At 36.6% G+C, this 24,697-nt stretch overlaps 1 protein-coding gene across 1 annotated transcript in view; it reads left to right on the forward strand.

Annotated features, from left to right (window-relative positions):
• Window positions 1-24,697, forward strand: part of CTNNA2 (catenin alpha 2) — a gene marked incomplete at its 5' end in the record, with an annotated part of 880,141 nt that overhangs the window by 832,836 nt on the left and 22,608 nt on the right. Inside the window, 3 exons of the mRNA XM_006753455.2 lie at window positions 2,930-3,035; window positions 6,577-6,711; window positions 18,134-18,274. Of these exons, the coding sequence (XP_006753518.2) occupies window positions 2,930-3,035; window positions 6,577-6,711; window positions 18,134-18,274 (382 nt within the window). The remainder of the gene's footprint in view (window positions 1-2,929; window positions 3,036-6,576; window positions 6,712-18,133; window positions 18,275-24,697) is intronic.

The raw sequence follows: 24,697 nt of genomic DNA on the forward strand, positions 1-24,697 counted from the left end.
AGGTTTATGAAGAAGTTTCCCCCAAACCCTTGTAAGATCTGGCTGTAAACAAACACACACGAGGGTTAGTGACAGAAAATCAGGCAGAGTCCAGGTAGGTCTTTGGGACTGGGTTAAGATGAAGACAAACAGTAACAACAAATGTGTCAAAGTAAAACTGCAAAATAAAGACATCTAAGGTCTGAAAGTTACACAGAAATATATAACAAGGAGAACATTAAACAGTGAGAGATTCTGCCTCTAAAATTCTCTTTAAAAAAATGTATTTTTATTGATTTCAGAGAGGAAGGGAGAGAGAGAGAGAAACATCAATGATGAGAGAGAATCGTTGATTGGCTGCTTCCTGCACATCCTGCACTGGGATCAAGTCCACAACCTGGGCATGTGCCCTGACTGGGAATCACACCATGACCTCCTAGTTCATAGGTCAACCACTGAGCCACGCCAGCTGGGCTAACATTTAACAATCGCCTAGTGAGCCTGTGAACTGCATCCTCTGGCGTATTCACAAAGGACATGCTTCTAATCGTTCTTGTGGCTACAAGATGGGAGCCTGGGCCTCAAGCAAACTCAGTTCTCCATAAATGTTCTCCACTAACTTAGTACATTTTGTCAGAATCAATCAACTGTTGAAAGTTATCATGTAGGTTTATGAAGAAGTTTCCCCAAACCCTTGGAAGATCTGGCTGTAAATAAACACACATGATGGTTAGTGACGTATAATCAGGCAGAGTGCTGCTAGGTCTTTGTGACTGGGTTAAGGTGAAGACAAACAGTAACAACAAATGAGTCAAAGTAAACCTGCAAAATAAAGATATCTAGGTCTGAAAGTTACACAGAAATATATACTAAGGAGAACATTATTAAACAGTGAGAGATTCTGCCTCTAAAATTCTCTTTAAAAAATGTATTTTTTTTTAATTTTATTATTTATTACAAAGGATATTACATATGTGTCCATTTTTTCCCCCCGCCCAAGACAGTCCCCTAGCCTCCCCCATCCCCCAGTGTCTTATTTTTATTGATTTCAGAGAGGAAGGGAGAGAGAGAGAGAAACATCAATGATGAGAGAGAATCGTTGATTGGCTGCTTCCTGCACACCCTGCACTGGGATCAAGCCCACAACCTGGGCATGTGCCCTGACTGGGAATCACACCATGACCTCCTGGTTCATAGGTCAACCACTGAGCCACGCCAGCTGGGCTAACATTTCTTTTAAAAGTGTAAAACAAAAATATGAAAAAGTTTCTTTAGAGATAATTTAAAAAGTAGTGTTAGAGAATAGAAGCCAGATTATCACAGAATCTTTAACTCATACATATTACATAAAGTTTACATATGAAATCCTTGCCTATATTTAAATATGAAAATAGCAAGTGAAAAAAGTCAGTGAACTTTGTGGAAGAGTTAATGTTAGCACAGCAAAATAAAATATCTTAAGTTTTAAATTTCCCTATGTGTGTGTTTAAGCTTTGACACGAACATAATATATTTTAATTTTAGCTACTAATGTAAAAGATTGCAGAACATAAATTAGGAGGGACACTGAACAAAATGCCCTTCATTTACATTAATTTTCTGAAATGATTTAAAATTTTCTATTTTATAAAACATTATTATGTAACAATGGCAATCATTGCTCACTCTGAATAATCTTATGTGTTCAAAATCGACATCTAAGTAGTTTCTGTTCGCATTTTATCACATTTCTAACTGTATTAATTTAATTTTGTAGCCATAGAAATGTATTTAATCTGGTTGGTATGGCTCAGCGATTGAACTTCAACCCAGGAACCAAGAGATCACGAGTTGGCTTCTCAATCAGGACACATGCCTGGGTTGTGGGTTTGATCCTCAGTATGGGGTTGTGAGAGGCAACTGACCAAAGATGTTTCTATCTCACCAATCTCTCTATTCCTCTCCCTTCCTCACTCTCTAAAAATCAATAAAAACATAAATTTTAAAAAAGCGCCTTGATTTTCAGATGCATCTAAAGAGACCAGGCTAAGTAGCGATGCTAAAAGAAAAAGAAAAGATAAATATATTTAATCTATTATTTATATCTCAAGAAAAGAGAAAGACAAGTTGTGTGCTATATTTTGTTTAGAGATTTCTGACGCAGCAGAGCTTTCTTTTTCTTTATAATAAATATTTAAAAGACATGCAATATTAAACAGTGCACCTAATTGAAAACCTCATGGGAAAATATTGGGACAATGGTTTGGAAGCGTAAAGACACCTACTGTCACGCAGTGTTTTGACTGTTCCCTCATAAATCAGTACCAGGAGCACAGAGGCCAATGAGAGTAAGAGCCGAACAGAGTTCTGAAATTCTGGCCAAACAGTTCCCCATTGTGTGCAAGAGACAGTTGCTTCTCAGAGTGCCAAAGGGGACTTAACAATATAATAATAGTGTTGGACATGGTATAAAAGACAATGCAAGGGCATTTATTTTCGCTAGTGTATCATTTAAATTTAGAATTTATTACTTATGGCTTGTATGGACTTAGTTGAGTTCATGACTTTTAGTCTGTCCTCTCCTTTCTAAAATGGGAATGATATTTACTAGGGTTGCAATATAAGGTAGTGCGTACAACAGCATAGGCACATGGTGAGCATGTTAATATTACATTCCCATTGCCTTGTGGTGACCACCCTTTTTAATGGAACACTGCCTAAACTATGTAAATTAATGTAAAGAATTAAATGTGAACACACACATCTAAATAGGGATAATAGTTCCTAAAAATGAATGGAAGTAAAGTAGATTATTAATGTGGAAATTGAAATGAATCAAGAAAACACTCAAAATTCTTCTAATGTGACCAGAGACCAATACAAAAGCAGGATCCTGGGCAAACAGTATGGTTGGTTGGTCTATTTCGGGTCATACAATGGATTTCTAATTATGTTCTTTATGTTGTTTCAGAGGCAAAGGCCCATTGAAAAATACATCCGATGTCATTAACGCCGCCAAGAAAATTGCTGAAGCAGGTTCTCGAATGGACAAATTAGCTCGTGCCGTGGCTGATCAGGTAATATAAGAGGGAAGAATCCTTGAGTAGCACTTGGGTTCTGTCGTGGGTTTTATCCACCCTACAAAATGCCTCTGAAGAATGAATTGTACAAAAATCACTAACATTTTATCAACTGGCCTCTAACTCTGCTGAGACTGAGCTGATGGAGAAGGTGGGTTCAGTTCAGGAGGGACTCCTAAGGCCTATGATCAGCTGAAATCTGGAGGTTCTCAATTACGTGGTTCCTTGGGAGAGAAGAGCACTCACCACATAGGAGACATAACTCCCAGAGAGCCGGGGAGTATCCCAGCTACCCTCATTCAGAAATGCGGTCACAAAATGGAAGAAGTTTACATCTTGTTATAGAACACTGATCTCATTGTAATGATGCTCTTCATAATTCATGATAATTTACGCTCTCATACAAATGAGACTAATCCACATAATCGAGAACCTCCAGGTTTTAGCTGCATTTTCATCCAGACTCAGAGGCATCAGAGATAAATGAAATTCTCTTTTGTGCTTTCCGACCGAAAGAAGATACAGATTTAAATGGTTCTTAATCTCACCTCGAATGTTGGAGTTGATTTCCTTTTCACATTTTTCATTTTACCTGGCTAGAACTGGAACTCTAAAATCCTGTTGTAAATGTGTCTTGTTGCAGTAATGTTCCATTTCCTGTACGGGTACTTTAGGCAATAGACTTTGCCAGATAAACTGATCCTTATATCTTTAAGTAACAGTGGCTTACAGTTTGAACCATTTTAAAAGGATAATGTCTTTTAAAATATAAAATTTTGAAATAGAAATACTATATAAAGTATTATTTACATGGAGACATTACGAACATGAATTTGCTTACTAGACTACAACACAGTGACATTCTCTAGAGACATAGAAAGATACAGGATTGCTTCTTAGTCTTCTATTATTTTGGGGTTTTATAGTTTTCCTCCTCCAATCCTTAATATTAGGCTGTTCCTCTAAATACTGACAATCTTCAGCATCCTAGATTCTTAAATATTTTAAGAAAAATACATTATTAAATTATTATGATTATATTTAAAATAAGTGAATATGTTGTCTCATTTTATTTTATTGTCTCAATATATTATCTCGGCTAATTCAAGGGAATGTTTTTTGCTTGCTTTTGAATTTTTGAGAAACACTTGATAATTCATTAAGTATTATCATAATTTGAGACCCCCTCAAATTTGTAGGGTTTGAGGACCAAACCATTACTCAATTGGTAATTTCAGGGCAATATCAACTGCCAGGCTTCCTGAAGTTTGAATCATAATTTGAGCTATTTCTATAGAATTCTATATGTATCCCAGAAAGTTCATGTAAAAGAGAGGAGAGACAATGAACTTACTTGAAAATGTGCATGCATGTATGCAAACAAACAAAAATGCACCAACCAAGAAAAAAATGCCTTATCTCCCTCCCCCCGCCACCCTTGCAAATGTTGAGGTGGGGGAGGATGAGTAGAGTGAGCAGAGATTGGTGAGTGGGTCTTAAAATAGTTTTATTTGGATAGACTTCTTCCTGGGAGTGAAAGTGAATGAAGTTTAGATGGCTTTTCTATTATATTCTGAATCTCAATGGCTAAAGCTGTTTCTCAATATGTTTAGGCTAATTGAGTTCAATATTTTTATTTTTATTCTTGTTTTGGATTTTGCATTTTTGCAACTTGAAGTATAGCCCAAAACAGTTTTGGTATCTGGGAAACGACACACAAATCCCAGGATTCTAGATGTCTTTGGATATTGTGACAAATTATTTAAATGCTATTTAACGATGACTTTAAAAGAGACAGATGAAGGTAAACATAACCCTCTTTTTGTGTCATTCTTACTGTCATCAGTGGTGAAACAACCTGCAATTTTCCCCCTCATTATTTTGTCTGAATTGGACATTTCTTTCTCAAATTCTGCTATTTCCATGGAATAGGACTTATTTCTCTTGTTTCATCTTGCCTTTATTTGTGTTTTAAATGCTTCGGTTTAAATAACAGAATAGAATGAGAAGTACCGAGGAACAAATTGATTGCCTTTATTTTGCCTGAAAATATTTTTATGAAGATTTGAGATATGCACGCAATATACACTTTTTACGGACTGTTGCATTTTTAATTACTGTTCCATTGAGATAGAACTTTCAGTTTAATTTGCTGCAAGGTATTTGTATCAAGACTAGCCAGCCCTCTAGGGAGATATGATTTTAAAGTTAATTCCTTTCAGTAGATGGGTCTCTGGAGTAGGATAAATATTACAGTATTAAGTACTTTTAGAAAGCTGAAAAACAGTCTCTGTGGGTTTCTTTCTTGATAAATACAGTTAGTGGGAGGGGCGGGGAATGCTACAATGGTAAGTGTTACATATGAAAGAGACCCCTTTGTCATTTATTCAATAAGTGGTTATGTCAAAAGCACTGTCTTCACAGTACTAATGAAAGAACTATTTTCCTTGAGCTTTAAGGAAACAATTGGAGTGCTTTTTTTCATACTCTTAGTCTAAATAAGATAACTTCACTGTGGCCTGTAGGTGTTTATTTCTTACAATGTTTCATCAAGGATCTTGTGATTATATGTTTTTGACAAGTGCCAAATTGAGCCAGAACAATGGAATGGCCTAGAGAATCTCAAACTGAACTTTTGAAATAGGATTATATTTCAATGACGGATAGCCATTGGCATTGGAGCCTCCGAAATGCCTTAGGAGCCATGGACATGTCTGTGGAAGTGTTCATCCCAGCTCAGTGTATTTGATGGACATCTACCTGTTTAAGTCACAAAGAGAATGCAAAATCCCTGGTCATAGTTGACTCTGGCACATCCAGAGTCTGGGGTCTGTTGTTTCTCTTACAAGTGTTTCAATTGGTATCAACTTCATTCTCTCTCACATCTGTTTCTCTTACAGTCGTCATGATGCTTCTCAGTGTTTTGCTTAAAGGAAGTTTATCATGTTGCTAAAATTTTGATAAATAGGAAGATCCTGAAAGTGTAATAGTTTTTTTTTCTTTAGTGAATGAAGCATTTCTTAAAAAAAACAAAACAAAACAAAAAAAACTAAAGGAAACAAGTGATATTCCCTTCCAACTAATTGAATTGAAACTCTACCCTTTTCTATGGCAAAGAGATTGCCACACAGAGTGATGTCCTTCTAGCATGTGTTGCTTTGGTTGTTTGTATTAAAATAACTTGCACAGAGTAAACATTGAATGAGCCACTAGGAATAACAATGGTAAAATTTTCGTTTCTTAACAGTTTTGAAGACAACTGGTAAAATACCCAGAAACCTGTTCAGAAGTCCCAGTAAGACTTGCTGAAAGACCTTTACTAGTCTCTTGGTAGAATTTAGTTAAAGTCAAACTAACTATTCTAAACTATTGGCCGTGGTATTCCTAACATGCTATAGAAAGTATCTAAATGAAATGGATATAATGCAAGTATATGACACCGAAACCTTTTCTTCTCACCACAGCTTTCGTAATATACCAAGTGTTAGAAACTGAAGAGGATGTACTAACTGAGATCACTGTTTTAAATGTTTTATAGTGTCCTGATTCAGCGTGTAAGCAGGATTTATTAGCCTACCTTCAACGAATTGCCTTGTATTGCCATCAGCTTAATATCTGCAGCAAGGTGAAGGCGGAAGTGCAGAACCTGGGAGGAGAGCTCATTGTGTCAGGGGTAAGCTGGAACTTGGGCTTCACAATTTAAGTTCCCACTGTTGTACTTCCAGGCAAGAATTCTTGGCAACAGTACTGCTAAAAACCACCAAAATACAGTGATTCATAGGGAGGTAGTTTTAAAATAAATGTTATCACCATTATTCCAGACCTTACAATAACTCACAAAGAACGATTTGATTTTCCAATTACCCCGTGTTTATACTAGCCTTGTAAAATCTCCATTATTCACAAGAAACTAATTTCATAGCCTGCAAACTCATTGCCAAGCTGTGACTATTATAATTATTTGGGGCTTTGGTATATTTACTCATTGTGAGTCTACATCCCTTTGTTAACCCAAGTAATTTTCATTCAGGAGCCAGCCTCTCTATGTGTGGATTGTGTTCACATGTTAGAGATGATAAAAACAATGGAAATTCATTCATCAGGTTCCAATGCATACTAGGTTTTCAGTAACCCTTAAAGCCACAATGTTTGAATGTAATACAGGTTGATGTGCTGTTGCCAAAAACTAACAGAGTTTTCAAACACTAACAATTATATATATTTTTTTACTTAATCACTCCAGTGTTTCCCTTCTCATGAAAATATAAGTATCTGGTTCATTTCATCAAATGCAAAGAAATAAGAAGTTCAGTAAATAGAAGGATCATGATTTCTTGGCAAGATTTTCAAATGTATGTGTTGAGGTTCTTCATCTTGGCTTCTTCTCCCCCCTCACTCAGTCCCTCTCTTTTAACAAAAGCTGCCATCTATGGTTTTAAACTATTTGCAGTTCTGAAGTGTGGCTCTACCACCTTTAGTTCTTTTCCCAGTCAACCATGATGCTGCCTTTTGAAGTGTGGCATTACCAGGAACATAACCTTATCAATGTAGGAAATGCCTTCCAAAAATCACATTGGTCACAAAGCTCAATTCCCCCCGCAAGCCATTTTTTTAAAAAAATTCATCAATTTGACCCTTTGATAAAAACATGTGGAGAAATCATTCTTGAATCCAAAGGTTTTATTTCCTATCTCACTTGAGTTGCAGAAAACATAGCTGGGAAAAGAGCTGATCTGGCTTGCATGGAGGTGCCATCTGGAAAGCCTGGTCCATGCAATCCCACCTAGAGCCCAATAAATTGGCTATTTTGTGCCTCTTTCCAAAGCATAGTCACCTCTTTGTTTTTCCAAAATGATCCTGCTTCAACATTCTTCAACAATCAAGTGCAATCTGTCTTGCAATGTGTCCCTTCCTGCCAAGTTGGTAACTACCAAAATTCTCTCTGCCAAGAAGTAATTGATCAAAACATTGCATCTCCCTTGCTTCCTTTCTTCTCTTCAGCCTCGATGGTATAGTTTCCCATACCATTCAGCTGTCGTGTCCATCTGTATATAGTACCTGTGGAACTGAGTACTTTTTGTTTAGCTTGCCTTGTGTGCTTTCATTTGTCACGTTCCAAATCTTATTATTTATGTGGATGCACAAAGCATCTTTTGTGGATCTCAGACTCCACAGCTTCATCTGGACAATATTTTCCTGGCAGAGTTGCTCTCCATCATCCTCTCAGTACCCATTACTCATCACTGCCTCCAGAGCTTCATTTCCATTGTCTTTTCCTCATCGAGATGTAGTCCCAACCATCATTGGCTTTTATCACTTGCACTGTTGGCATTTGCAAAGGTGTTTGAGAAGCCCATTTCCTTCTTTGAGTCTTATTGGCAAAGAACAGAAATCCTTGCATGGGAGAAGGCTTCTATTAGAGGAATGTTATACAACTTTATAATAATTCTGAGTCAAATGCATTATAAGGGTTTGCTATATATTGCTTGGTTATGGACCCAGTCTTGGCCTCCTCATGATTTTTTTCAAGCTTCATTGCTATTTGGTGCCATACCTGCATCCGTAGTCTGCTGTCTTTGCCACTTCTGCCTCCACCTTAGTCTGCATTTCCTTCACTAATGGCGAATGAAGAAAAAAGTCAATATGTTTATTTTCCAAAATAGCCACAAATGATGGCCTTCAATGTTTTGAAAGCATCAAGAATGTGACAAACTTTCAATGATTTTGCCAAGAAAGTGCATTCCTACTTTGGGCTCCATTTTATTTTGTTATCTGGCATGACAAAGTTGCTATAGTTTTAAGGAGAAACAACTATAGTATGAAGCATAATACATAAAGAGAAATAGTTAACATTTTCTTGCTTTTCCCCTATGTTTATATACATGGGATCAAAGCTGTGGTTTTTTCTCTGAAATATATGAAAGCCCCCAGGAAGATATATTTGTTGGAAGTCAAACTTTCTCCTAAAACAGAAAAGATTTGGACGGATGATTTCCATTTTGCCAAGAAAATGATTTGAATTTCAAAACTCAGAGCCATTTTTTTCCAATCTTCTGCTGTCATGATGAACATATAAAATGTGCATGTGCATAATAATATACCATGTTAGCATGTGATGTTTTATGTGATTCTATGTAGACATTGGGAGAGGCCTCTTCTGTTATATCTTCCTTTTGTGTGAGAACTGGCTCTAGAACATTCAATAGGTCATGAGTGGAAATGGGAGCAAATGCTCTTCATGAGTCATGATGGGGAACTAAAGAAATAAAGCAGTTAGGGTGTATGCTGGCATATGCTCATTCACACAACTGCTGTCTAAGAAGCACCATTAGTTTTCTGGCTGGCGACCAACTTTTTAAATTCATTGGCTTAAACCTTTCTCAACAGCCAAATGGTCCCATTCTTATTAAATCTCAAAGTAGAAGATGCATTTGGGAGCCAATTCAGCTCAACTCGGTTGCTAAGGGGTAACAGTAAAGAGGAAAAAATAATTTAAAAATGAGTAGAGTGATAGCTCTAGCTGGGGGTAGAGTGTCAGCCCACAGACTGAAGGGTCCTAGGTTCAATTCCGACCAAGGGCACATACCTTAGTTGTAGACTCAATCCCCAGCCCTGTTTGGGGCATATGTGGGAGGCAATTAATTAATGTGCCTTTCTCACCTCAATGTTTCTCTCTGTCTCTTTCTCTCCCTTCCACTCTCTCTAAAAAAGCCAATGGAAAAATTTCCCCTGGTGAGGATTAACAACAACAAAAAGAGTAAAGTGATAGAGATATTAAAGTGAAAGCAGAGGACACAAAGGCCAGAAGATTAAAACAGTCTCTTAGTTTATAAACTGGCTTTGTTTGCTTAGTTTGGCGTTTGCTTATTAAATCTCTTAAGCCAGTTGACATGCACTTTGGGAAAAGAAATGTTAAAAGAAGAAGAAAAAGAGAGAGAAGGAAGGAAGGAAGTGGCATGAAAGAGGGAAGATAAAACAAGGGAAAGATAAACTTAATCATAGTACATCATAAATGTGTTTGGTGCAGGTAAGAGCTATTAAATATGACAGCATTATATTCACCATGGGAGAAAAGTTGAGCCAAAATGTTTCAAGTATGTAAATACATTTTGAATACAAATAAGTTCCAATGCCATGATATGGAAATTACCTGTATATTTGATTGTCATGTTTTTAATTAATTTTTGTTGATTAGGTTTCAGAGGATTTAAAGGGTTCTTTTACATTTAAAAACAAAGAGGTACACAAAGTTCTGGAGAAATCAAACCCATCTACAACCTTCAATTATCTTTTCCTACCCAAAGACTTATACTTTATTCATTATTCTGAACAAGATTAGAAACACTGATGTAGGATTTTAGAACATAGAATGCTGAACATCAGCATTCTGATAAAACTGAAAAATTCTACTTAAAAAAAAAAAGTTCAAATACAATAGGAGCTCCATTATAACAATGAAGCCAGAACACAAGAGCAATATCCCTGCTCTGGGCAGGAGTTCGATGCTCAGATCAGAGATGGAGGGACTTTAATATAACTTAGAGCTAACTCCACAAAAAAATATTAGAAATTTAATAAATTTCGTTGTATATGCATGTTCTTTTTTTCAAAAAATATGTTTTTATTGATTATTTAGAGAGAGAGAGAGACGAAGGAGGAAGATTATATATATATAATGGCCTTGACTTACAAGTTTAATTCATTCTGAGACCGAGCTCATCAAGGAGCTTGCTAACTCAAATTACTCTATCAACTCAATGCAAAAAATCGGGGAGAGACAGTTGGTATCTCCAAAAACTCGTTAGTCGTGACAGTCATAAGTCAAGGCCTCACTGCATACCTTATACTTTATTCATTATTAGAAAATATTAGAAATTTAATAAATTTCATTGTATATGCATGTCCCTTTTTTCAAAAATATGTTTTTGATTAGAGAGAGAGAGATGAAGGGGGAAGGAGGGAGAGGGAAAGGAAAAACACCAATCAGTTGTCTCCCTTATGCACCCTGTCCAGGGATTGAACCTGCAACCTGGGTATGTACCCTGACTGGGAATCGAACCAGCAGCAACCCTGCAGTGCATGGGATGAAGCTCAACCAAGTCACACTGCCCAAGGTTGCATATATATTTTTGATACTAACAAAATGTAGAAACACAGTTTAGAAGTGAATAATGTTAGTTCCCTAAGTCCTCAAGCTGATTAAATGGAGCCCTAACCTGTTCCTGAGGGATTGAGCAACTGCCCTAATGTGCACTTTTGTTCTTTGCCTTTTAAATCTCTCCTTTCCAAACTTAAAACTATTTCAATTGGGTTATGGAGAGAGGCTTGACAAGGCGAGCAAGTACAGTTTGCGACATTGATAGGATTTGAATTGGCAAAGAGAACATTGGAGAATAGGGGTTAATTGCAGTCATTTGTACCACCAATATTTCATGTCATTAAAAAAAATTAAACTCAGCTAAAATCAACATGAATAGTTATGGTAATTAATGAAAAACATTCAGAAAAATACAGGAACTGATAATATTCAAATCTTCCCTAACATTGGCATGTAATCAAAGATATGTATGTGGATCTGCACACATACACACACACACACACATATACACACATATACACACATATATGTATGTATGTAAAAATTGTGGTTTGTTGAGATGAAAGTTGCATTCCATTTGAAAAGTTCCGTTTTTTCTCAATAAAATGTGTATTTTGAATTGAGATGAAACAGTCATTTGAAATAAGCATTGTACCTGGTTATGTAGATCTGTACTTTAAGCAACTTTTTTGAGAATCTTGTTTTTATTTCTTCTGATCATCTTTACTGATCAAAGTGTAGTAGTAATGGAAAAAAATCTAAATTTCTAGCTATTTTAATTAGGGTTTGGAATGCATTTTTGTGCTCATTTCATCAGAGGGGTATGTGCTTAGGGGATTTACTGCAGTTCCAAAGAATTTTATCCAGATCTTTCAGAGGGTAGGCCATTAAGTAAAATAAGCCTTACGTGGTTTTTCACTGCAAACTCGTTGCCCCAGTGTTATAAAAGTGACATTTAACAAACTCCAGGCATTATTTTGGGAAGAAATGTAAAAACCTCTTTTGGGTTTCAGTTATCACTGAAAACTTTTGTCTATTGCACCACACCTGTGTAGGTGTCTCCCCTGATAGTTCTGTGCAAGGGAGGATGGTGTACTGCTCTAAGAAGTGGCTTTTCAGTCAAATACAGTGGGGCCTTGACTTACAAGTGTCCCGACTAACGAGTTTTTGGAGATACCAGCTGTCTCTCGGCTGATTTTTTGCATTGAGTTGATAGAGTAATTTGAGTTAAGGAGCTCCTTAACGAGATTGGTCTCAGAATGAGTTAAACTCGTAAGTCAAGGCCCCACTGTACTCAATGATAGGAACCCAACACTTACCAATATGATCCATTCTATTCATTGAAAGATATCACTTATTCATTGATGGAATTAAACCAGTTGGCTATCTTATTGAATTAGAATACTTTATATTCTAACTAGAGGCCCGATGCACAAAATTCATGCAAGAGGCTTGGCCCTCACAGCCCTGGCTGCCTCATGGACCCACCCCTCTACCCTCCACCCACTGGACATTCTGGAAGGTCATTCTGCTGTCCAATATAATTAGCATATTAGCTCTTTATTACATAGGATGCTGTCATCCCAGAAAATAAGAAAACAGACTCTAACTAGGACATGAACCAAGCATATAACTCCCTTTATCTTACCTTGAGGGGGAGACGAATTGACCTAACATGGATCTACTCAGTAGATTGATTGGATTGCATCACCTGAACTTATGGGCTGAGAAGTTTTTATTTTAGTTTTGAGGGCATTATTACTTGTAAGAGTAGAAAGAGTTAGTGGCTTTAAGAAGACATTTTTGCCTCAGCTATTTCTGCCTCAGAAATGTCAATGCCATTACCTGTCATTCAGTCAATGAACTTTCATTCATTTGGGTTTTAGAAGTTTTATAAAGCTTTGAAAATCCTCTAGTTAAAAGAAGGAAGGCAAGTAATTTACATCTAAATTTATTAGCAATTAATGCCTTAGATTTCAGTTAATATTCTGAGAATTATGGGGCATGCAGGAGGCAGGCAATGAATGATAATATTTTTTGAAAACTTGAAAATTAGACACGAGAGATACCTTGCCTAGGTGAGGGACAATGATATACATTTTAATATCTGTGAAACACTGGCAACCCTATTTAAGAAGTAATGACTTATAACATTTTCTCATAAGACATTATTCTAAACTTTTAGTATATTTTTAATTATGCCAGAGAGGAAGGGAGAGAGAGATAGAAACATCAATGATGAGGGAGAATTATTATTGGCTGCCTCCTGCATGCCCCACACTGAGGATCAAGCCCGCAACCCAGGCATGTGCCCTTGACCGGAATCGAAACCTGGACCCTTCAGTCCACAGATTGATGCTCTATCCACGGAGCCAAACTGGCTAGGGCCATTATTCTGATTTTGAGATACTGTCTGAATGTGGTAATTGTCAGATTTTATTCAAAGATGTTCATTAATATGTTTTAAACAATGTCTGTAGTAGTGTCAGAGGGGCTACCTCCTTCCCCCCGTCCTTTAAAACAAACTAGTTTTGAATATGTGAGGGCAAATCCAGTATACATGTTCCCTTCAATTGAACCAATTATGGGAATCAAAGTGTGGAGTGGATACCTTTATTTAGAAACAATATCTGTAATTCAGTTCTTGCTTTCTGGTTTTCCTATATACATTTGAATTTGCCAGCTCTAGTCAAGAAATACCTTATTTTGAATTAGTTACAGAAATCCATTGTGAGTTTTTTGTTGTTGTTGTTCCTACTTGGAGATGCCTCAAGAATTCCTGGACTGAAGGCAGTTGAAGAAAAAGAAAACATGTGAACAACTTGATATAAAAAATAAAAGATGAACTTTAAAACCATAAGCTAAATATTATCTGGGGATTTCATTTTGATTTTGCACAATTTTTCATTACCTCAGATAATGAAAAATAAAAGAGACTGCCCCCCCACCCCCGCCTTGGCAAAGCAGAAACAGAATTTTTAAAGTCTGTACTAGGTTTTATAACATTTTGAGAATATTTTTCTAGAGAAAGACCAATGTTTCCATGTGTTGTTCCTACTTTCTAATGAAAAACGAATCCTAAGTTCTAATGACAAACTAACAATTAGAACTTCAAAGAGTTGTATTTATTTATTGTTGATATAATTATATTTTCTGATTCACTGAATTCAGCATTTCTATTGCATTCCAACTACATAACAGGCATAGTGCTAAATATTGGTTGGGTAAAGGCATTCAAAGACCTTTATCTCTAGTAGCAAATAATTTTCCTGAAAAAGATACTTTTTTTCCTGTTCATTGTGCTTTTATTAGATTGTGTAGTCTATTGTTTGTTGTTGTTTAAGTTTTTTTTTTTTTTTTAAATCTTACTGTTCAATATTCTCAGCCAAAAGAGCAGGGTGTTGATGGCTGTCTCTGTGTATGCACTGTGTTTCTTGGTTTACTATAGTCTATAAGTAAAAATGTGTTTAACTGACAATCATTTGCATTTTGCCCCTACATGTTATTTTGTCAGATGCTTCCTTCAGCTTAACTTCAATGATTTATGAAATATGGCTTTGATCACAGCCCTTAGAAAAGAAATATGAGCCATTCAATGGCCCATGTCTCTTACAAATAGGAATGACTTCTGGATGGGCAATGTGGCGTTTTCTTGGTTCAGATATCTAGTATGCTTCAGAACACATTGTCTTACTCAATTTTGAACAGTCATATTTCTTCTGGATAATAAATGCATTTAAAATATTTTATACCAATCCTATTTTCATGAAGACAAGCTTTCTTAATTTAGACTTTCATCTTTTCTCACATTATTAATACTATATCTTATTTGATTGCTTTTCTCTGACTACCTTCATCTGTGCAGATGCCTTACTCTTAATGAACTTGACTTCCTGGAACTCTGGCTAGGTGTTCTGTCAAATCTGCACAACTTGTCTCATGACCCCTTTCATCCATTTCCTTTTGCAAATCTGTCTTGCAAATGAGAGATAATAATATCCTGGAGAAGTTCCAGTCAGCATCATCTTCTAAGAACCATGTACTCTTTTAAACCTAAGGTTCTGTATGTGAGAGAGTATCATAAAACCAACTCAAAACATAATATTTTTATCTAAGAGCTCCTGGTTCAAATCTGTTGCTATCAAAATCGGATTCTCTCTTGTAATTTCTCTTTAATAGCATTTTGAGCAAATGGAATTCCACTGCCTGATTATGTCTTCCCTGGTGAATTTCTTTGTAAATAACTAGGCAGGTCATTCTTTCGGAGTGTACACATTATTCGACCTGACTTTTCTCAATCCTTTTCACCAAGAAATAAAATAAAACAAAAGACTTTGCTTTCAACAAACAAAAAAAATGCAAAATCAACCCTACATCTCTCTGGTCAGAGTTAGTTATACTCATGACTTCAGTAATGGGGTCTCTTGACTGAAAAAATCTTGCAATTACTTCATATCTTGTCTTGAAGGGCGAACTAATCCATTCAGGTAATGCCATAAAAAGCATGCATCTAATCCACAATTGCAGTAAGACTTGGTTTTTATAAACAATGTCAAGAAGCTAGATCCTAAGAATAGTTGGAAATTATTTGATCCCAGCGTTGCATTCTTTGTCAAAGAAAGCTTTGTTATTTTAACTAATATAACTAAAGACATCGCATTCAAACATACTAAAATGTCAGCACAGTTCACCATCGGCATCCTTTTGATGCAGCCTAGTTTTGCATTGGGTTCCTGAAGTCAGGCTCCAGTTTCCAAATAAACAACACATAACCAATAAGAAATAACAATAGATTAAAATCTAATTCCAGTTCATTTTAATAAAGTGTTTAACTCCATTTTTTAATATCTTAACATAGGGGGAAAGGTACCTTCTTTGTTAGGTGGTAAAAATCTTAAAGTTAATGGAAAACGGGGAAGTGCATCATTACTCTTGAAATAATGAGCTTTAAATTTTGTATGAAAGGTGCCATGATACAAATAAGTTTATAATAAATAATAATCATTTGAAATAGAGAAATAATGATAATGGCAAAAAAATCAAGAAATTTTTAAAACCAATGGTTTCATTATAAAGTGTAAAAAAAACAAGGGTAGGCCAACTAGTCAGTGATCCAATATGTAAAAATGTGAAGACAATAAGACTGTATAGGGCCATTAATTGGGAAATCTCATGCAACAAAAACTTCTAAATATAGAAGTTGAATTTAGACTTGGAATTAATAAAATGGAAATAGAATAAGGAAAATATAAACAGAGTATTATTGTTTTTCTAATAATATTAGTACAGAAAAAGTCAAATATAAGGAAATTTTTTTTCTCATGGCCAGATATTTTTTTTCTGTTCAATTGTCTTTGATTCTCTCACCATATTCTTTAAATGTCATTAGCATTCATTTTGAAGTAAAAGATGAGAGTAATGTTGCCAAATCTGTAATGAGTTTGAATTTTATAGCTTCTGTGTTTCAAAATACTCTCTAATTTGTCAATTTTGCTTAATTTTAAATTGTGATTACCAAATACTCTTTATCTATTCAGTGAGTTAAGGATGACAGAACTAGAAATAGAACTATACTGACTTAAAACAGAAGGAAATAATTCCAAATTGGGAATTTCATCTGCATACAGAAACAGCCAACTAGGCATCACTCATTTATTATGCCATGAATTACAGCTGTTATTTTGAATCTTTATTTTTACTAAAATATTTTCTATGGCGAGAGATATCTGGCTTCTGGGTGTGGATGGTTTCTGGACCTCCCTGCTCTTCAATATCACCCCTTCCATTTACAGTGGGGCCTTGACTTACGAGTGTCCTGACTAACAAGTTTTTTGAGATTCCAGCTGTCTCTCGGCCGATTTTTTGCATTGAGTTGATAGAGTAATTTGAGTTAATGAGCTCCTTAATAAGCTCGGTCTCAGAATGAATTAAACACATAAGTCAAGGCCCCACTGTATTTTATTGTAATAACCAATTGACAACTTAGAATAGTTCACATTTTAAACTTCTAAATCTTCATTTGTAAAAAACAAACAAAAAAAAAACCAGTTCTCTCCACATAATTTTCCATCTTAGCTGGTTAAAAAAATAGATTCAGAGGTATAACTAGATGACTATAGCAGAACTGCATGTGACAAAAATGTCTGGTCACTTCGCATCACTGAGTCACAAAACTTGACCTCTTAGAGCAGCAGTGCAGGGAATCTTATGACTGTAGAAATCATGCTGTGTTTGGTTTTTCTCCAGTTTTGAAGGCGGACCCCCTTTATATGTATGTGATAGTCAGTATACATGGAAAAATTTAGTCAAGACTGTCGGTGATATTTTATGTCAAAGTTAACATCCTAAAGGTAGAAATAGGCATTGGTCATTGGCTTATCTTAGAAATTGTGCTTATCACACAATCCACCCATGGATGCAAAAACGAAGAGTAAAAAGAGTTGCAATTTTAGCAACAATGAATGCCTTAGTTCTTCAGTGATTCCAATAACAGAGGTAAGTATCCCCTTAGTATCATTACTGGCTGGATGTGCAGAGGCCCAAGGGCTTGGTGAAGGTCACACAGCAGGGCAATGGAACTTCCAAAGAAAGGCATCTGACACTCCCCCTGTACCGTTCCAGGCTTTAAGAGCTTCAGCCCTTGCTTTCTCTCTTGGTGATCTTCAGTGCTTTAAATAGGGGATTCGCCCCCTCTGAACCCACTAGAGTTGTCCCTACAATGCCTGGCAAGGCAGGGTGCTTCTTCATCCTCCTCTCAGGTGGTCCATATACCTGTTCAAGAGAACCAGTGAGGAAACCTAGTGGCCTAGTGGCCGGGCTGTTTAATATCAGAAAGGACCACCCATCTCTTTCAGCACCTAATTCCTTCATGTGCCTCTTTCTCCCGATTACCCACCCCCTCTTCCACATCCCTAATCCCTTCCCAATAGGGTACGTTTTATTTTTTTTCTCTTGCTCTCTCTCTCATGCTCTCTTTTCTGTATCTCTCGGAAATCAGACAGGAGTTCAGAACACTTTCACTACCTTTTATGAGGTAGATTGTGATGTCATAGATGGGGGCAGGGCTAGTCAACTTTCTACCCACCTCCCAACCTGTGCTGAGGGAGCTCCGATCAGTGGAAGCAGTGATTCCTCCATGGTGAGTAACTTTGCTTTCTAATCTAATCTGTCTCATTGTAAACATTACTTTTAAAAGCAGGAAAATGGGGTTTTAAGGAGGTAAAGATGCGGCCACTCAGGCCCTCTTTACTTACTGTTAACCAACATTGGAGAAAGGATCTACTTATTTATTCTCTATATAGATGAAGGATTCAACAGCACAGATACACTCTTCAACTGTGATCTAAACTTGAGAAATGAAACTGGTATTTTTATTCCTCTATTTCTGAGTCTTTCTTCCCATGGGGACTGGAAGTCATTGCGGATGAGGAATGAATTCATTCTGTAGTCCTTCAGTGAACTTCTTTAAGGAGGACTAGTTAGGTGAATGCATTCTTCATTTGAACGATTTCTGGATCGCAGAATAGCCTTTATTGATGTTTGCCCAGAGAATCAGTCTGCTCCTCCAAAATTGTGGGTTAAAATGGTGAAGAAACTGATACATAAGAGTTGCCAACAATTTTGGTGTTGATATAAACAAGTGAAAGTGTTTCTAATGCAAAGACTAAAAGATTTATTTTTAAAAAGAGAGTCACCATTCTCGCAAGATGAAGGGTACAGCCACATTACAAAGTGTCACAACCCAATCTGCTACCTTTTTGTTGTTGCATGTCATAATATTGATGTCGTTTGGTGTGATTCCTTGGTAGTTATGGGCTTTGAAAACCTGCTGTCCTTTTTTTCATTGGGGTTTCTGTTACTGATTATTTCTTTTATATGCCTTAGTATTTAGAAAGAAAAGAGCAACTGGAGTGAGCATTTTCCTCCACCTTCCTTGTTCACTCCTAGGTACCTATTAAACCTGTCAAGATGTCAGCTTCTATATAAAAGGGCAAAGGAAGCTCACGGAGGTAGTTAAATCTATAAGGGAAGTTGAGCATCAGGGTGGGTGTTTTGAAAGGATTTCAACATTAGAACCTGAGGCCCTGTTACGTCTCATGAGGTGGGATAAAAGCATCTGCCTATGGATCAGGAGTATTATGACATATTTTAAGAATGTATCACTTATTTTTTCAAAGTATATATGCATCCCCAGTTAATTGGCTAAGTGTGGATATTGGTTTTGAAGAATTGGGGGCAGTTTAAAAGGAGGAGTCCTTTCTCATACATAGCTTTTGTGTAATGGGTAGATTTTCCTGCCCCTCCTCCCCAACTTAGGCATTTTAACAGCTCAAAACCAATAGTCCAAAAATGGACTGGAGCTGATACTGCCCCTTTTGTCACCTGGGGTGGAGCATTGTGGCGATTTCTGAAGTAATTTTCCCACCTAAGTTTTCTAACTTAATATGATTGCAATAGTGGTGATTTCAGGTAAATAAGGAAAAAAGAGAGCCAGGGCTGGGCTATAGGAAGATCTGGGTGATAATCACCTGCCGTCAGCTTAGTATTGCAGTGTGGGTTACATCATATATGTTGGGTGATGTCTGTTGGGTGCCTCAAGTCTATGGCCTACCTCCCATTAAAAATGCTAGACCCCTGAAACACCAGTACAAGCCCACTTTCAGTGCCAGAAAAAAATCTGATGTCTAATCATAGCTTCAAGTTTTTAATGTCTTTTATCAACCCTCATACAGCTGCCAGGTAAGAAATGCTCATATTTTACAAACCCTTGGAATACAGTCATCTTTAAACTTCGTGAGTTAAGAACGGTTGTGTTGTGCGCTTGTGCAAATTTAGAGAGTATGTCATGGAATGCATTGTCTATGCACTTGTTTATCCTCATGTGCATGTGTCATTTATAGTGGTGTTCAGTGTTTTTTTAAAATTCATTTTGTATGTATTTAAGTTATAATTTAAAAATACCTACACATAATTTGTGCTCTAAATGAAACAGTGAAGTAGAACAGAAGTTGCATTAATTTGGGATCTGAACACTGGTCCTATTTCTGTCACTGCCTAATTAGGTAACAACATAAATTACTTAAGTCTTTTGGGCCCCTGTTTTCTCATCTGTAAAATGATGATAGATGATCTAATGGATATATCCTAAAGTATTTCTGCCCTAAAAATCTATGGTTTTATCATATATTCTTGAAGAAATGGTTTATGGGGAAAAATTGTTGATGAGACTTGTTTTTTTTTTTGTTGTTGTTGTTTTTTATAGTCAAACCAGAAAGAAAATTTTAGTCTAAACTATGTTTTTAAAGTGTACCCTATATCGATGTAGTATTATTTGGTTAATAATTTAAGTGGGTTATATATTTTTAAATGGACAATATCAAGCCAATGATAGTTAGCTATGTGTTGATTCAGAAAATCAATTTATTTTTAACTGTAATTTTTATGTTATTCTGCTTTTTGAGATTTAAAACAATCCCTGTCTACTAGGAAATAGATGGAACTAAGTCTCATTCAGGTTCTAACATTCAAAATTACTTATGCAATCTTGCAAAATTTCATTATGGTGTTGAGAAGGGTTGATAAGTTGGGAATTGGTGGGTCCTGAGCTATGTGCTATGGGGGATAGAAGCATGTATAGCCTGTTTCTTACTCTTGGGGAATGTATAACCTTTTGGGGAGTCTAGATACATGCCAAGTGTCAGCTTGGAGGTGAACACAGTTAAGTGTCAAAGAATCAAGAAATATCTCAAACATCCCTGTGGCCAAGGTGGGCTGGATTGCACAGGGAATGCTTTCTGAGAAGCTGATGTCATCAGCTAACTTTGAACAGAGTGGTTTAGATTTGTGTTGTCATACAAAGGACGGCAGGGAAGCACTTCAGGTCAGTGAGACCACAGAATTGTAAATGTTACAAAGGATATCTTGTGTTTAGAATTGCCATCTATCAAAATTGAAGTCATTGCTCATAGTCCAGCCCCATATTTGCCTTCCCCCTAATCGTGTGCTGACTTTACCCTATGGGATATACCTGCGAGTGAGTGAACTGCAAGGATTATTAAGATATAATTAGGCAGCGATTTTCTCAGTTACAACAAAGTTCATATGATAACTCGCAGCCACAAATGTGGAAGAGAAATGAATAAAAGGAAGGAATTAAGGAGAGAAGGAAACTCTAGCTCGTAGACTTTCTGGGATTATCACTGACAGGTTTAGAAATGTCGATGGTTATGGAAAATGCCCATTAGCTAAGGAGAATCCATGTAACTGGGGTGGTTTTCCAAAGCAAAAGGGAACTTCTCTGAGCCCGAATCATGCCAAATTCTGCTCTCAAATAGCAGTTTGAGAAGGTTTTAACACTAAGCAAAGCTAAACATGATTATGTAAGTCTCTTTCCCCCATACACATGGAAAGAGGTTACTGATTTGGGCATGATTTGCCCACCTTGACAAAGAAGAACACTTCCGTTTGAGAGCCTCTCTGTTGTTATAGTTGATTTGCAGTGTAAACTTTGCATCACATAGCAGGCACTGTTTTTTATATTTCTTGCCATCCAAGTTCCTTCCGAGTTATTACTTTGGCCTTCCTGACAGACTGGAATTTCATGGAGAAAACTGCATTACCCCCTATCCCAGATTCTAAGGACTTTGTCTATGTCATCCGGTGAACTGTTTCTTAACTTCCTATCATAACATAAAAATTGATTTTTAGAATATATTATCTCAGGAAGTCACTTTTAAAAGCTAAATTTGTCTAGATGGGAATGATGAAGTAGCAAGATCAACATCAGAAACACTCTCTTAAAACTTTCTCCCAAAAAGTCCAAGTAGGACTTACATAAAACTTTGTGGGATAATATAGATTATTAAAGGAAGTTAGAAATGTTAGAATTATTTTTGTCTCAAGAGAATAAGGATGGCAACTGTTTCCACCTTCCCTTAATGTCCCTAAGAGGTAACTTTAGAAAAATTAGAATCTGTTAGGTTTATAATTCAACAAACACTTATTGGGTAAGTAACATGTGATATCACTCGCCTATGGATGGACATGGCAGTAAAATATAATGGATATTTTAATAATCACTTGAACTGAAGTATATACAAAATAATGGGGGCATCCATAGAGAAGGGGAAGAAGAAGCTTCATAAAGGCCAGGTAGAGGAGGAGAGAAAGGACTAGCCCAAGAGAGAAACAAAAAGATCGCAGTATTATGGCATAGATGTCTTCAGAGTTGACTGGACCTGCAGATGTCAGAGATGATAGAAAAATGGAGAAAAGTGAAAAATGAAATTAGAAAGGCAGGTGGCAGCTGGATATCAAAGAAAGTTTTTAATCCCTTTCTGGCTGTAATGAGTGTTTTTTCAAAATGGCTAGAGGATCATCTGCATCCTAAACCTGGAAAGGAGTGGAAGGAGACTGTTAAATGTAAAATGTTGACTGTGGCCATGCTGAAGACCTCTTGAATTCAGCATTGTAGGGAGTAGGTTCTTGGATTTTGTAGTTAAATATCCCATCTGACCCTCAATCCATATCAGGTGATTCATTTTCACAGCAAAGTTTTGGAAACTCTACAAGACAACAAACTGACTCATTGTATATCTACTAGAGGCCTGATACATGAAATTCATGCTAGAGTAGGCCTTCCTTCCCCCGGCTGCTGGCATCTGCTTCCCTCTGGCCACTGGCAGGCACCTGGGACCTAGGCTTCTCTCGCAGCCCCAGCTTTGTCCAGAAGGATATCCGGTCTAATTAGCATAATACACTTTTATTATTATAGATGTTCTTGGAAGAAAATTCAGAAAAAAAGTATTCAAATATTAAAAGACTTGGGGAAAAGTACATTTGTGGACTTAAAGAATGCTTTTGAGAAAATTGGTTTGAATTTTGGTTAAGCATAAAAAGAACTTTCAAAGATGATGTTTATCTATAATAATAAAAGCATAATATGCTAATTAGACTGGGCAGCCGAACAACCTTCTGGACGTCCTTCCGGATGAAGCCGGGGCTGCGAGGGCCGAGCCCCTTGCATGAATTGTGTGCATCAGGCCTCTAGTTATGTATAAAGGATTACTAAGTGATGCTCTTAAATCTCCTTGCTGGAAAGGCATGAAACTATACACCTTAAGGGACCATCTTACCTATTTCATTGTCCTGCTCCAGTATAAGGAGTTAATGAAGGACAGAGCTAAGTGTTCCTCAGCTCTCAAGTTTGCCAGGATAAAGGGTAGAGGCAATCATCTGGGACAGTGTTTGTTTCTGAATGGTATTCTTTGATAGAACTATTTGGCTACTTTACAATTTTAATTAGGTGAACTTCATTGGAAAAGTAGTAAATGTATATATTAACATTCCTGTCATGATTAGAAAAGTCAGGCTGTCCTGCCAGTCAGTATAGGGCCTGACTTTTATTATGGTTTATATTGCAAAGTATATTAATTACATAATTATATGTTTGAATCAATAATCATTTAAAAGTGCTAATTTTTTTCTCTGATGGTAACAGCTGCTATCCTATGCCTGTCAGTCTGTGTAGATAGTTGTACAATTGTTCAAAGATTTAAGAAGACAGAAATATCTTATGTTTGACTAAGGTGTGATAATGAACGCTGGTCTGGAAGAAGATAGGTCTCAGATTACAGCAATGAGGCCCAGTTCTGGATTCAATCCCCTAATTGTTTTTACATATAGTTTCACTGTTCCAGATCACCAGTATCTTTTGTAAAACTTTTGAGAGCTTCCTTGCTTTTTCTCCATATTTATCTGTTTGTGCTGATAACTGAAGCAAATTCTTTGGCGGAGATGGTGATACTGTCAGATTCTAAAAGCAGTTGACTGGTAGGATGCCAATGCCTGCCATTAACTGAGTAAATTCAATTTGGCATTTTAGCATGGCGACCTCAAGTTGTTTTTGTTTTTGTTTAGTTTTCTTACCATTGATGCATAGCTCTGTGATTGCCTTTATCACATCGACCCAGGCAAATGTAACCTTAGGTGGTTCTAAGAATGTGTGCAGGCAAAATTATTAACCACAAGGTCCAGCCTTTTACCTGAATAAAAGCCAAGCAGAGAACAGTAACAGACACATGATTTTGAAGTCAGAGATCTGAAAAATAAGTTAGAGGATACCCTTTTCTTTTAAGGTAGGTGTTAAAATTTGAGCAAGGTGCTGCTGTTAGATGCGAATTTGGAAATCAACTTAGTGTTTTACAGTCGCGGGGATATTGCGCAATATTATGAGTCTCTGTGCTTTCACTTCTGATTTATAAATTGGAATAGTAATGCCACTTGGACCCTAGTAAGTCACAATTATTAATATACTGGCTAGGATGTCGTGAGGACTTAGTATGTTCCTGGACCTGTGCTTAGCATTTTAAATGCAGTCTGTTTTTACAGTGATCCTATAGAGGAGACACTGTCGTTTCCATTAAAAATATCAGGAAAATGAGATTCAGAGAATTTAAGTAACTACCTGGAGGTCACACAGTCATTGGTTGGTACATTGCAGGGCTTCTGGAAGCCTGCTTTGATATTCTTCCACGGCATGATGAGTTGTCTGTCATTCCTG

This window comes from Myotis davidii, unplaced genomic scaffold, assembly GCF_000327345.1.
Source record: "Myotis davidii unplaced genomic scaffold, ASM32734v1 scaffold91, whole genome shotgun sequence".
NCBI classification, from domain to species: domain Eukaryota; kingdom Metazoa; phylum Chordata; class Mammalia; order Chiroptera; family Vespertilionidae; genus Myotis; species Myotis davidii.